Source organism: Rhincodon typus, chromosome 27, assembly GCF_021869965.1.
Source record: "Rhincodon typus isolate 14 chromosome 27, sRhiTyp1.1, whole genome shotgun sequence".
NCBI lineage: Eukaryota > Metazoa > Chordata > Chondrichthyes > Orectolobiformes > Rhincodontidae > Rhincodon > Rhincodon typus.
In genome coordinates, this window is record NC_063358.1 from 6,186,839 (window position 1) to 6,201,430 (window position 14,592).

Here is a 14,592-nt window from a genome sequence, read left to right on the forward strand (position 1 = left end):
GGTACACTGATGAATAGCAAAAATTATACTTAGAGAAAAGGAACACAATGTGATGTATTAGAGCAGAGGGATTTGGAGTTTCAGGATCATATATCTTAAAAGTAGCTCCTCAAGTGGGCAAAACCATATAAATGGTAGTGAGTTACTTGGTTTAGTGGAAAGATGTGTATAATAAAAAAAGTTGAGATGTAATGCTGAATCTCATAATCTTAAAAAGACCACAGGTGGAATAATGTGTGCAGTTTGAGCATTTACAACATAGGGAAGATGTTGAGTGATTAGAGACAGCACGTTCCAGATTTAGCAGCCTACATAAAAACTGGAGTTTGCACACTCTCCCCATGTCTGCATGGGTTTCCTCTGGGTGCTCCGGTTTCCTCCCACAGTCCAAAGATGTGCAGGCTAGGTGGATTGGCCGTGCTAAATCGCCTGTAGTGTTCAGGGAGGTGTAGATTAGGTGGGTTATAGAGGGATGGGTCTGGATGGGATGCTCTGAGTTTCGGTGTGGACTTGTTGGGCTGAAGGGCCTGTTTCCACACTGTAGGGATTCTATGAGGACTAGGCCATTCAGCCCTTCAAGCCTACTCAGACATTCAATATGATCATGGTCGATCATTCAACTCAGTGCCCTCTTTCTGCTCTGCCCCCTTTACCCTTTGATCCCTTTAGCCCGAAAAACTATATCTAATTAATCTTGAAAACGTTCAATATTTTGTCATCAACCACTTTCTGTAGCAGACAATTTCCACAGGCTCACCATTCTCTGGTGAAAAGATTCCTCTTCATCTGAGTCCAGGCCAGGGCTAGGCCCAAAGAGATTACTTTAAAATGTGGACATTTTCCCTTTCCGTAAGGTCACTTCTCTTTTTCTTTTGGCTCTGTTTCTTTTATTTGTTCTCTTTTTGTTTAAATTCTAGTTTTGTATTTTGTATTTTAAGATGGCACCAGCGAATGGTGACTATGTACACTTTTCACCGTACTCCTGTACTTGACTACATGTGACAATAAATTCTAATTCTACCTCTAATTCTAAGTGGTCTGCCCTATTTCATTAGACAGTGACTCCTAATTCTGGACTACCTGATCATCAAGAACATCTTGCCTACATTTATCCTGTCTAGTACCTATTAGAATTTAGTGTATTTCTCTGAGAACCCTCCCTCAATCTTCTAAATCGTTTGTTATGAATAATGACAACAGAAATAAACTATTGAAAAACTGGGTGTGCTTGTGTTGGGAGAGGAGATTAAACAATGATTTGACAGAACTGTTCAAAATTATGAAGGGATGAGATTGAAATGATTTGTTTTCAGTGATTAATGAATCTAAAATTAAGAGACACAGATACAATTAATTAAGATATTCAAGCCAGAGAAGGAGAAACATAAAAGAGGGACACTTGCATTTATATAGCACTTTTCACAATCTCAAGACATGCCAATGAATGATTTTTGAAGTTGTAATGTAGGAAATGTAGTAGCCAGTTTGCCCAGAGTAATCTTCCTCAAAGAACAATGTTCAAACACACAGATAATTTATTTTAGTGATGTTGGATGAGGAATAAATGTTCACTAGGTCAGCTTCCCTGCTCTTAGAAAGAGCATCATGGGATCCTTTACATCTACTTAACACAGCTGCTAAGACCATAAGACTATAACAAATAGAAACAGATAGGAACAGGAGTAAGCTGTTCAGGCCTACTCCAACATGCAATAGGATCATGGCTGATCAGACATTTCTCATTCCACTTTCCCACCCTTTCTCCATAATCGTTGATTCCCCTGCTAAACAAGAATCTACTTATCTTAGCCTTTCTGTTTGGCATCTCTCCAAGAAACATTTAGCACAGCATCAAAAACAAAAATTGCTGAAAAAGCTGTTAGATGCTGCCAGACCTACTGAGCAATTCCAGCAATTTCTGTTTTTATTTCTGATTTCCAGCATCCACAGTTCTTTTAGTTTTTATTTAGTCCAGCATCCTGCACTACAGTACTCCCTCAGCACCGCAGATTCAGAAGCTTGTAGTTTCAAGTCCCAATCCAACATGTTCTGCTGAGCAACAGCTAGTAGTGAGGCTGTGGAATGTATTGCTGAAGTTTGGGATTGAAGCATAAGCCTTGTCTACATTAGAATGACCACTTATAGGCATGCACACAGAATTGGGACAATTGCTCATGTGAAGATGAAGCATTGAATTGACCTAGTTGGGCTGAATGGCCTGTTTTGGTGGTTTAATTTCATTGTATAAAAAGGCACAAGCCTGAAATCTGTAGGCGTTAATATTGCAATGTAGGTTGAAAGCTACCTATAAAATTCTGGCCTTAGATCAGATGAGAACACAATGCACACTTAGATGTATGTTTTGGCTGGAGATTGTAAATTTCCAGTTCCAGTTTGAAGTGACAGTCTTTCTGTATTTTTAATGTCATTTTGACACTTTTAAATATTTTATGCGAAGCATAGCATATGCATTAAACTACTACATAGCTACATTATAGTGATGTTTCTAGACTCACCAATGCAATAGTGCAGAAGCAGGAAAACAGAATTTTACTTTCAAAGATCATTAGTCTAAATTGGTACTCTACCAAAGTCTGACATTTATTTGCCTCTTTTCCTGATTTATTTCACTTGGAAAATACATGTTCCTGCACTGATTTGTTTACTTAGGCTGCCTACTCTTCCTGTATATCCACTCCCACCTCAATGTAGACTCGATGGGCCGAATGGCCTTCCTCCACACTGTGGGGATTGTAGAATTCTATTAATTCTGATCTCTCTGCTCCTAAACCAATTTACACATGGCAAGAGCAACAATCTATGGATCATTCCCTGGGACTCTAATCCTGAGAGTATTATCCTCTGGAGAAAGTTCAGTGAAGATTTACAGGGATGATGCCAGAATCTTAAGGGGGAAGATATCAAGAAAGCAGAAAGAGGCTGGATCTAATAGAGGTATTCTGAACTCTGAAACATGTTGAATGTGAAGATTTTTTTTTCACGTGAGAAGAGTCTATCGATATAGGATAATCACCAAGAAATCCAATGAGCAACTCAGAACATTTTCCTTACCCAAAGAGTGGTACTTCTTACCACAGATGATAATAGTGTAAATGCATTTAAGAGGAAGCTAGAAAAGGGAATGAAGGAGAAGGTAATAGAGGGTTATGATTATAGAACTGAGCTGAGGGAAGATGCAGGGGAGACTTGAGTGAAGCATAAACACCAGCATGGCCTGATTGGGCTGAATGACCTGTTTCTGTGTCATACATTCAATGTAGTTTTATGAGGCCTTTCAGTCCCTGCTGCATATACTGGCCCTGTAAGACCCACTTCCCCATGGCCTGCTAACTTTTCCCTTCTAAGCATCTATCCAATTCACTGTTTCAAATGTATAGGATTCTTAAAGGGCTTGACAGGGTAAATGCTGAGAGGATGTTTCCCATCATGGGGGGAGTCCAGGACCAGTGGGCACCGTCTCAGAATAAATGGCCACCAATTTAAGACAGAGATAAGGAGGAATTTCTTCACTCAGAGGGTTGTGAGTGTTCTAGAGCTGTGGGGGCAGAGTCCTTGTGTATATTTAAGGCTGAGATAGACAGATTCTTGATCAATCAGGGAATCAAGGGTCATGGGGAAAAGGCAGGAAAGAGAAATGTTGGATCAGCCACATTAATCTTGAATGGCGGACAAGGCCTGAGGGACCGAGCGGCCTACTCCTGTCCCTTTTCTTATGGTCGTATGCTCCTAAAAGCTATTGTTGAATCTGCTTTTACCGATCGTGTTTTCTTGACTGTAACTTGCTATGTTTAAAAAAAAGCAGTCCTTATCTCCCTCCAGCTGTTTGTTCCTCTGGGACTATAGCAACTTTACCTTTTTTTTAAACTGGGATTGTGAACTAGTATGCTGAATTTGATCAGAGGTCTTTGTGCGTTTGCTTGTATTTCTGGTTGTTTTGTAACATGTTATCGGTACGGGCTGTGGAAGTTAAATAAAACTAACTTAAATAAATATTCAAGGGATAAAGCCGATATAGAGAAGAACAATGAGAGTAATGGTTACATAGTAAAGGGCTAAGATATGAAGAAAAGCTCTTCCATTTAAGACAAAGATGAGGAGCGACTCTTTCTCTCAGAAGATCATCAATCTTTGTGGTTATGTATCTCAGAGAGTAGAGTCTGGGTCATTGAACAAATTCAGGACTGATAGACACATTTTTGATCAACAAGGGAGTCGAGGGTTACTGGGAGGTGCAGTTATGAAAGTGGAGTTAAGGCCACTTAAAACATTAGCCATGACCTCCTTTTAAAGAATACCATGGGTCTTATAAACTTCCCTGAATAAAGTCAAATAAAACCAATGCATCAAAATATGTCAAAGGATAAATTTAAATGTGCACAAATTCATGTAATTGCCCATTTGAAATGACAGATGGCGCTGCTGCCCTTATTTTGAAGGAATTGCCCTTTAAAAAGAAGTGAAATCCCATTATTTAGTTATTACAGAAATAAGGTGAACAAAATTAAATTTTCCTAAGCTATGCTCTCTGTCACTTGAACTCAGAAAGTCAATGCAAACTGACCAAATTTATAAATAGTATCAAACCAAGAAAGGTAGTGGAACAGGTGGAGGCAGCTCAGAAATGACAGAGTTTATTGGATAAAATATTGACCAAATATGCTTATTTCTCAGACATAATCCCCTTGTTAGATGCTATATTTCTGGAAGAGTCCTCGATTCATGAAACATGCCCTTGTATAGATATTATTAATAACTAATATTCATCAATTAATAAATTATTCACATTCATTTGACTGGAAATTGATTGGTCTCCCAAAATGTCAATCTTTGTCAAGCCTAAGATTTTCTTGGCTAATCAGAGTGTGTCATTCAATAGTCAGCTGATGTGCTCTTGGGATTGGCAAACGTATATTCAAGGCTGAGGCAGACAGATTTTTAATCAGGAAGGGAGTCAAGGGTTATGGGGAAAAGGCAGGAAAGTGGAGTTAAGGCCACTTAAAAGATCAACAACGACTTTCTTCAAAAGAATGCTATAGGGTCCTCTATGCCCTCCTGGAGGAACACCACCTCTAACAATGCTGGGGAGAGCGGCTGAACAAAGAGACCTAGGGGTGGAGGTGGATTGCTCCCTGAAGGTGGAGTTGCAGGTAGATAGGGTGGTGAAGAAGGCATTTGGTGCACTTATCTTCATTATTCAGTGCATTGAGTATAGCAGTTGGGAATGTCATGTACAGGACGTAGGTGGGGCCACTCTTAGAATATTGCATTCAATTCTGGTCTCTTTTCTAAAGGAAGGGTGTGGTTAAACTTGAGAATATGCAGAAAAGATTTACAAGGATGTTGCCGGGACTGGAGGGTTTGAGTTACAAGGAGAGGCTTAACAGGCTGGTGACATTTTCCCTGGAGTATCGGAGGCTGAGGGGTGACCTTATACAGGTTTATAAAATCATTAGGGACACAGATAGGGTGAATAGCCAAGATCTTTCTCCTAGGGTGGGGGAGTCCAAAACTAGTGGGCATAGGTTTAAAGTGAGAGGGGAAAGATTTAGAAAGGACCTGAGGGATAGCCTTTTCATGCAGAGGGTGGTGCCTATATGGAATGAGCTGCCAGAGGAAGTGGTGGAGGATAATACAATTACAACATTTAAAAGGCATCAGGATGGGTGAATGATTAGGAAAAGTTTAGAGGGATAGGGGTCAAATGCTGGCAAATGGGCTTAGATCAAATTGAGATGTCTGGTCGGCATGGACAATATGGATCGAAGGGTCTGTTTCTCTGCTGTATGACTCGATGACTATGACTCTATGGCTATAATGCAGTGCTCTCTCAGCACTGCACTGGAGTGTAAACCTAGGATTTTGAGCTTAACTCTCTGGAGTGGGACTTAAACCCATTGCTTCTGACTCCAAGTGAGGACATTGCACAGCTTAATGCTGTGCTTGTTTAGTTGGCTCAGTACAAGATCAGATTTTATCTTGGGCTTTCCAAGTACCTCAGCTGATAGTGGTAATAACGGCCAAAACAAACTATTCGTGTTGAGTTAGCTTATCCCTTATACGTTATAATTTGCAGGGGTCTTGTCGCATACTTGTCGTGTCCCTAGTTGGGCCAGATTATCCGATCTGCTTTAAATTGAAAGATGTAAAGCAACAGCCAGGATTTCAACCAGAAGGATATTTAGTTTTAGGGCTAATATGTTAGGATCAAGGACTTTTTTTGATGTGATATGATTGAAGTATTTTAAATGGCGAAAGGAGCAGGTATCATCCAGATGCATGTCATTAATATTGGAAAGGGGTGTGAGCACTGAGTATGAATACAAAAACTAAGGAACTAGATTAGATGAATTCCTCTTCACTCAGAATGATCAAACTCTTGAGTAAGTTTGTAAAAGGAATAAGACCAATTTGGCATAGTTCTAAAGCAGTCTGCAAAAGAAGCGAGAGCAAAGCATGGAAACACTTTCTCACACAGTGCGTAGCCAGGGTTTGGAATGCACTGTTCTGATGTTCTGACAAGGAGTCATATGGATTTGAAACACGAACCCATTTCTTGCCACAGACGCTGCCAGATCTGCTGAGCTTCTCCAGCATTCCCAGTGTTTACTTCAGATTTCCAGCATCTGCAGTATTTTACTTTTATCATTATGGAATGCACTGCCTGGAAATGTTGTGGAGATGGGTTCAGTTGCAGCAAATAAAAGGGCAGTGGATGGTTATTTATATAAAAATGATGTGCAAGAGCATGGGGAAAAGGCAGGAGACTGGCAATGATGTTAATTTGACGGGCCAGTGTAGGCACAATGGGCTGAATGGCCTCCTTCTGCACCATTACCCTTCTGTGATTCTGAGTTTCTGAATGACAACACCATCTCAGGATAATCGAGGACTAAGTAGCTACTATTATTCACATCATCACTGCAGTCTCCTGTGGCTTGGTGTTTGGAGACGAACCAACCTACATTTTTTTTATCTGCCTCTTTTGTCTCTCAGAGGAGACTGTGTGACATGGAAGATGAGGATCAATTAATGTCGCCCACCGGCTTGGGGATATCTGCATAAGGAGGCTGGATGACCTAATTCCTTTTCGTTTCTTCTTTTCTCAGATGTTTTTAAGTTTGTAGCGCGGCAGCAGCTGGGACCCAGCACAAGCCAAGATGGTGGCAGAGGAGAGGCGGCAATTGGCAGCTGGTGACAAAGGATGGCAGCAGTGGTGCTCAGCGATGATGTGGTTGTTGGAGGTGAAGACTTGTAGACGGTCTTGGCGTGCCTGGGTGGGTCTTAGCCCACTGTGGGGGAGAGCGAGCCCTCTTGGGGAAGGTCAGCTTGCAGCATCTGCAGGCCCATGGCTCAAGAAAGTACTGTAATGCTTGACATTTTAACTTTATTTCTTTATTTTTCTACTTTTATGCTAATAAGACTGGAGTGCTGAACTTTTTAACTTATTTCTTTATTTTTCTATTTCTGTTACTAAGATTTTGTACCTCAGGTACCTAAGATGGTGCTGTGTGTGGCGACATTGTACACTTTTCAGCGAACTCTGAATTTCAGCACTTGAGAACACATGACAATAAAACTCAAATCTAAATCTAATTGGCCTTTCAGTCCTACATGTGGCCACCAAGTTACCTTTGGTTGAAAAATGCAATTGTGGAATGAAGGTAAACTCTGTTGGGTTTCCCCACTAGTTTACCCACTGGTTTATCTGGAGCTGACATTTATGCACGAATAGGTGGGAATTTTGAAGATTACAGCTGCATGTTTAACTTTACTTCAGCATTAAATCCTATTTTTCAGGACAGGAGGGAAGGAAAGCGGGGAAATGGATACAATTGACTGAGAGAACGCGAGACATTTATTGACAGAAAGGAAATATATCCAGTACCTGACAAGTTGTTTCCTGTGATATACCCACCAGACTCGTTCTCACTGATGTAAGTAATAATCTCTGATTCAGTGGGCAGGTGTAGATCCCTTTGACAGTTCTGCTTTTTGACTGATTTGTCACACACTGAAGATAAAAAAGAACACGTAAATTTAACAATTTTCCTAGTTGGACACCTTTATGCAATCTAAACAAATGAACAACAACTCAAAAGTACTTAAGGAAGCACGCTGGGTGTGATAAGGTTCTGAGGGGCACTATTTGAAGTTCAATGTATTATTAGGCTCTTTATAGTTTTCTGGACTTGAGACTGAGTTCAGCAAATTCAGAACATTACTACAGTTCCCATGTTTTAGGACAGGAGCTGTTGGGATTGATATGCTGTTATTATTCACACCTCTGCTAGACTCATCTTTTGTTTCTTTACCTGTCCCAACATAATCATCTTGTTTTCTGCCACTAATATCCCTTCAGTCAATTGATTTCTCCCATCTTCCAACCTATCTCAAATCTTCACTTTAATATCTCCTCCCTTCTTTCCTTGCCCTTGTAGAGGCTGAAAACATGTGACATATTTTACTTCTTCCATTTCTGACAAGAAGTCATCAATCTGAAATGTTAACTCTGTTTCTTTCGCTACGGATGCCGCCTGACTTGCTGACCATTTCCAGCATTTTCTTTTTTTATTATTATGTTACATTACACAAAAGAAGCTCTGATTTCTGGATTTATTTCTGCACTCTACAGGCAAACAATGTGCCAACATTTACTTTCAAAGCTGACTGTACGAAGATAAGGGGCTTGGTGGGGTCACAGGGAGGGTAGGCTCCAGATATTTGTAGAATCCAGAAAGTACTCAAAGCAATCCAATAAAACATTGAGACTTTCTCTAAGCCAGAAAAGGTTAGAGAAGTTGGGACTGTTCTCCTTGGAGTGAAGGCTAAGAGGAGATCTGAGACAGGTTGTCAAAACCACGAGTGGGCTGAAGTGAGTACATAGAGAGAAACTGTTCCTGCTCATAAAAGGAACAAGTACAAGGGGGGCACAGACATAAAGTAATCAGCAGAAGAAGAAAGGGTGAAGTGAGGAGAAAATAAATTTCACACAGTGAGTATCTTTCAATAGGGCATTGGCTAAATGCCTGAAGAAGGAAATAAAAAGAAGGGATATGGGACTCACTGGATGGCTGTTCAAAGTATCTGTGCAGACCTTAATGCCTTGAATGGCCTCCTTTCTTTCTTTTTATTCTTTCATTGGATATGGGTGCTGCTGGCAAGATCAATTTTTGTTGCTCATCCCTAATTTCTCTTTAATTGCTTGGCTTGCTGGGCCATTTCACGAGGGCGCTTATGAGTCAACCACACATTGCTAAGGGTTTGGAATCACATGTAGGCCAGGCTTGGTAAGGACAGCAGATTTCCTTCCCTAAAGGACATTAGACAATCCTTCTGCAGTGTACAGTTCTGTGATTTGGCCTCTGAAAGGTCAGGGTTGTGGTCCCCAAATCAAGTCCACACAGATGATGCATATCTCTATCACTTACTGTTCCAGTATACTTATTGACATTTGTGAGAAGATAGAATCAAGCTGTGATGTGATGTTATGTTATCCATTCTCAAATAGTTAGCTCAAAGTCTTAATTTTTTAGAAACTTCACATTGCAGAACTTTAAAAAAATTAGTAAGTTTGTAACAAGAAGTTCAACTTCCTTTTACCCTAATTTCAGAATATATCTTCATCTGTTTCTTTAACATGAAAAGGAGACAAGACATTCCCAGCATCATGCATAAATACTTAAGTTAGGCTGAAATTAAGAACATCTGGGCTTGAAAATCTTGAACATGACCAATTAAGTGTCTCAAAGAATTTGGGGTATTATGCAAGAGTCATCTTCTTATTCCAAAATGAGATTTGGACATTTATTGCAAAAGAATTGGCAACAAAGTCTTAATGCTTCCTGTCTTTCTCACACATAGATGAGGCACTGACACTCGTCAGTAGACACAGTGCACTGCAGGATTCAATAACAATGGCTATGCTTCGATGTTACAAAATCAAATGTTCTGTGACAATCTAGCTCTTTCTGTAAATCAACAAAATAATTTACCTGTTAAGAAAGAGCAGTCCAATCTTGATCCCGTCTTCCTGCAGACAATAAAAATCAATTAGATGGATGCGTACAAACACAAAATCTCACATTTTACTGGAATTACAGTGTGTCATAGATTTCACAGACAAAATGTAATCAGCTCCATAAAATTCTTCAAAATTTGGCAGTTTATATATTTTTTAAAATAGCAATAGCCCTAATCCACTTCAACAAATACTCCTTAAAAGTTTGGGTAGTTCTCAGTTTTTCTGATGCATAACAGTGTTATGTAGTTACAGCGATTCAATACGATACACAAATTCTACTCCAGTAAAAACACATCCATGTAATGCATCCTAATGACACATTATGCAAAGGCGTAGAAAAAGATTATTGCATATTGTTGTTGAAAGCAACATTCATTGACCTCAATTCACCTGAACTCAGAACTAAGCTAGAGTTCATCATAACTCACAGCTAACTTAAGAGTCATAGAGATATACAGCATAGAAACAGACCTCTCAGTCCAACTCCTCCATGCCGACTAGATATCACATATAAATCTAATCCCATTTGCCAGCATTTGGCCCATATCCCTCTAACCCATTTCTATTCATATACCGATCCAGATTCCTTTTAAATGTTGTAATTGTACCAGCCTCCACCACTTCCTCTGGCAGCTCATTCCATACACGCACCAGTCTCTATGTGAGAAAGTTGCCCCTTAGGTCCCTTTTATACCTAAACCCTCTCACCTTAAACTTATGCCCTCTGGTTTTGGACTCTGCCAACCCAGGGAAAAGACCTTCCCTATTTACCCTGTCCATACCTTTCATGATTTTATAAAGCTCTATAAGGTGACCCCTCAGCCTCTGATGCTTCTTAAATAAATTCATGCAAAAGCCAACAGATATTTTGCAAGAGACAGCAAGAACTGTAGATGCTGGAGTCAGAGACAACACAGTAGGAAAGGAAGAACATAGCAGGCCAGCCTGCAGCAGAGGAGCAGGAAAGTTGACATTTTGGCTCGGGATCCTTTAACAGAAATGGGCATTTGCAATGTTTCAGTATCATTACCTGATCTTGAGCCACTATCATTCATCAACTATAGTCTTAACCTCTTCTTTTTCACCAGCTTTGAAAAATTTAGGAAATTCATGTCTCAATGAGGATTTAAAATTCTACATTAATGCAACACATGCTCTCAATCAACTTGAAGTAATTTCATTTACTTCTAAAGGATTGGAAGCAAGTGGGAATATGTTTGAACATCCTGTTCTAATTATTGAATACTGAATTCTAATAAAATATCAGAAAGTCTCACCTTTTCACGCAGTATAGACATAGCAACAGGACAGCTGTAGAAATGATTACTACAGAACCAACTACAATAAGTATCAGCATCAAATTAAAACCTGAAAAAGAGTAATATAAATTAGAAAGTACATTTGTTTTATTTTTACCTAAACTAAATGGAGATCTTTTACAAGTATCTTTATGAATGCAAGCTTCCATCTTTGCTTTTCTAACCATGGAAAGAACAAAGTTTGAGCCCCTAACCAGGGCCAACATTCATACGTAATCATTGTTTCACAAACATCTCGTTGATAAATGAGTTTTTCTCAAAATGAGAATAGAAGTGTCACTATTACACTTCAACCTCCCAACCACAAGCCCCACACTGGCTTCTCTACAATACGGTGGTTCAGTGGTTCACACTGTTGCCTAACAGCGGCAGGGACCCATGTTTGATTCCACCCTTGGGTGACAGTCTGTGTGGAGTTTGCACATTCTCCCCATGCCTGCGTGGGTTTCTTCCAGGTGCCCCAGTTCCTTCCCACAGTCCAAAGATGTGCAGGTTAGATGGATTGGCCACACTAAAATTGCCCTGTAGTGTTCAGGGATGTGCAGGCTAGGTGAATTAGCTATGGGAAGTGCAGGTGGGTCTGGAGGGGTTGGTCTTCAGAATGGCAGTGTGGGTTTGATGGACCAAATGGCCTGCTTCCATACAGTAGGGATTTTATGATTCTATAATATAACTGGCTTTCCTAGGTGGGTGCAGATGGCAGAGCTGGATATTTGTGAAGCTGGGGCTTAGAAAAGCAAATATTATAGATTTAAAAATTGAGTCATTAAATATTGGGCATAATCATTCAATCAGGCAAATTTAGCTTTCACATAACTAATAGAAACAAGATTGTAAGATTTTATTGTTTCTAAAGTTTGCGTTAATGATGCATTTCAGATTAATTCAATTAAGAAGGTGCTAAGGTCCTTTTGCACAGGCAGTGGCAGCATGTGGTACCCTGAGAATTGAGCATGTTTTTCAGTTGTGGAACAATACCAATTCTATATCCACACAAGTGGCAGGAGACCTGATTAAATCTCCCTCTCTCCTCAAGCAAGAGGCACTGAGACTAACTGTATTGTCCAACAATCCACCAACAGCAATTATTACCCACCGCAGGGATTGACTCTGAGGTTAAACCTGTTTGTTAGTCTCTATCACAGTGACTGCCCAATGGGTAGAAAGGCCTTATTGATCTTTTACTTTTTTTGTTTTATGTTTCTCCTTTTCCATTTACACTGACTGTAGTTGCCAATGCGAACCACATACTTATCTTTCACTTGAAAGGCAAGAGCTAGCCTTTACAAATCCTGCCAAAAACAGTTTTTAAAAAAGACAAAATATGTTTCCTACAGTGAGAATACCTGCAATCATTGCCACTGGTTCATTCCAAAAACACTGTAACTTGAAATTCAACAGGAACATTAAGTAGAAGGGCACAAAGGCAATTTTGAATTCTGAGGAAGGGTTACTCAACCCGAAACGTTAACTCTGATTTCTCATCACAGATGCTGCCAGACCTGCTGAGCTTTTCCAGCAATTTATGTTTTTGTCTCTGATTTACAGCATCCACAGTTCTTTTGATTTTTACTTAAAGTGTTCACCCTGCCCACTAGATGGTGCAATCTCCTGCTCAGTCCTCTTCAACTGCTCGGAGTTCCAACTCCCTGACAGAAACATAAACACCGAAAGCCCTTGGCCAGTTTCAGGAAGAGCCATCTCATAAATCCTCCTCCCATATACTCAACTAATCCTAATGCATTCCAAAATCTCGGTTCATCAGACAATTGCCACATCCCTTAAAAGATGATAGTGTAGCTGTTCTTTCTTTATCCACTGACAAACAGTTCGAATGAACGACAGAGCTCTCAAAACAGAAATGCTGCCTCACATCTTAGCTGACGTTTTGCCAAGGTATTTTATAAGCTGTTGCTGCTTGTAGTTTTAGATAACTTACTCAAATTACTTTCAGAACTTTTAAAATCCTCAACTTTACACCCTCGAGCCTACATTTCACCGAAAGTATCAGCCTTAGCTTTCTAAGCCTTAGCTCTTGAATAAAAGATCCAAGTTCAGATATAATTGTTGCTGCCTTCCACTGCACTCTCTCTACAGCCGCTATATCTAACCATCACCAGATGTGGTGACCACAAAGAAACACAATTAAAGTGTAGCGATACCAAAGGCTGTGACTGAAATATAATGATTTTGCTTTATTGAGATAGCAGTATTTCCTAGGATTTTTATTGCTTCCTTGCAGTTACCAAACATGATTTTTGAATCTTTAGTGAACCGTCCATAATTTCCCATTCTGGCTCTGTAACCTTTAATGGGCATGGAATACGTCCTGGCCCCTGTACAAGATACAGTAAAATTCCACACTGAATATTTGCCATGTAAATACCTATCCTAATTATTCTAATGCAACTTACAACTTACTAACCTTCTGCTACCACAGATTTTTGATGTGCCGGTAAGTTTCAATGCTTTTGCTTTTCTGTAAGCCATTAAAAAAGAAATGACACAGCATTTAGAGCCATCAAAGCTAAAGCTGAAACCTTCCAACTGGTTTTCTTGTTGGGGGGGTGGTGGAATGTGCATGTTTAAAATCCCTGCTACAAGTCTCCACAACTGGAGGACTGTGTGCCATTCCAGTCGCCATGCTATAGGAAGGATGCGATTACATTAGAGGGAGAGCAGAGGAGATTCACCAGGGTCTACCTGGGCTGGGGTGATTCAACTATGAAGACAGACTAGTTAGGCTGGGATTATAACTCACTCAGAGATAGTAAGAACTGCCGATGCTGGAGTCAGAAATAACACAGTGTGGAGCTGGAGGAACACAGCAGGCCCGGCAGCATCAGAGGAGCAGGAAAGTTGACGTTTCGGGTCGGGGCCCTTCCTCGGGGCTGCTTCTTTAGAGCAGAGAAAGCTGATGGAGACCTGATTGAGGTGTACTAAATTCTTAGGGACACAGACAGGGCAGGTAGGGAGAGGGATCAATAACCAGGAGCATAGTTTTAAGGTATGGAGCGGGAGGTTTAGAGGGAATTTGGGGAAAGCTATTTTTGTCACCCAGTGGGTGGTGGTATCAGGAACTCGCTGCATAAAACAACAGGAGAGGCGGGTACCAAGACAGTGGTAATGGCCTAGTGGTATTATTGCTGGACTGTTAGTCCAGTGACCCAGATAATGTTCTGGGGACCTGGGTTCAAATTCTGCAAATGGCAGATAGTAGAATTTGAATTC

At 40.3% G+C, this 14,592-nt stretch overlaps 1 protein-coding gene across 3 annotated transcripts in view; it reads right to left on the reverse strand.

Annotated features, from left to right (window-relative positions):
- The window catches only part of si:dkey-34d22.1 (discoidin, CUB and LCCL domain-containing protein 1), a 127,603-nt gene that overhangs the window by 2,659 nt on the left and 110,352 nt on the right, over positions 1–14,592 (reverse strand). For 2 of the 3 annotated variants that reach the window (XM_048613159.1, XM_048613158.1), the window contains 3 exons: positions 11,320–11,410; positions 10,014–10,051; positions 7,907–8,032 (listed from right to left, as the gene is read on the reverse strand). In XM_048613159.1, coding sequence (XP_048469116.1) covers positions 7,907–8,032; positions 10,014–10,051; positions 11,320–11,410 — 255 coding nt within the window. Of the gene's footprint in view, positions 1–7,906; positions 8,033–10,013; positions 10,052–11,319; positions 11,411–14,592 lie in introns of those variants that run through there. The other variant, XM_048613160.1, reaches the window with a different exon arrangement.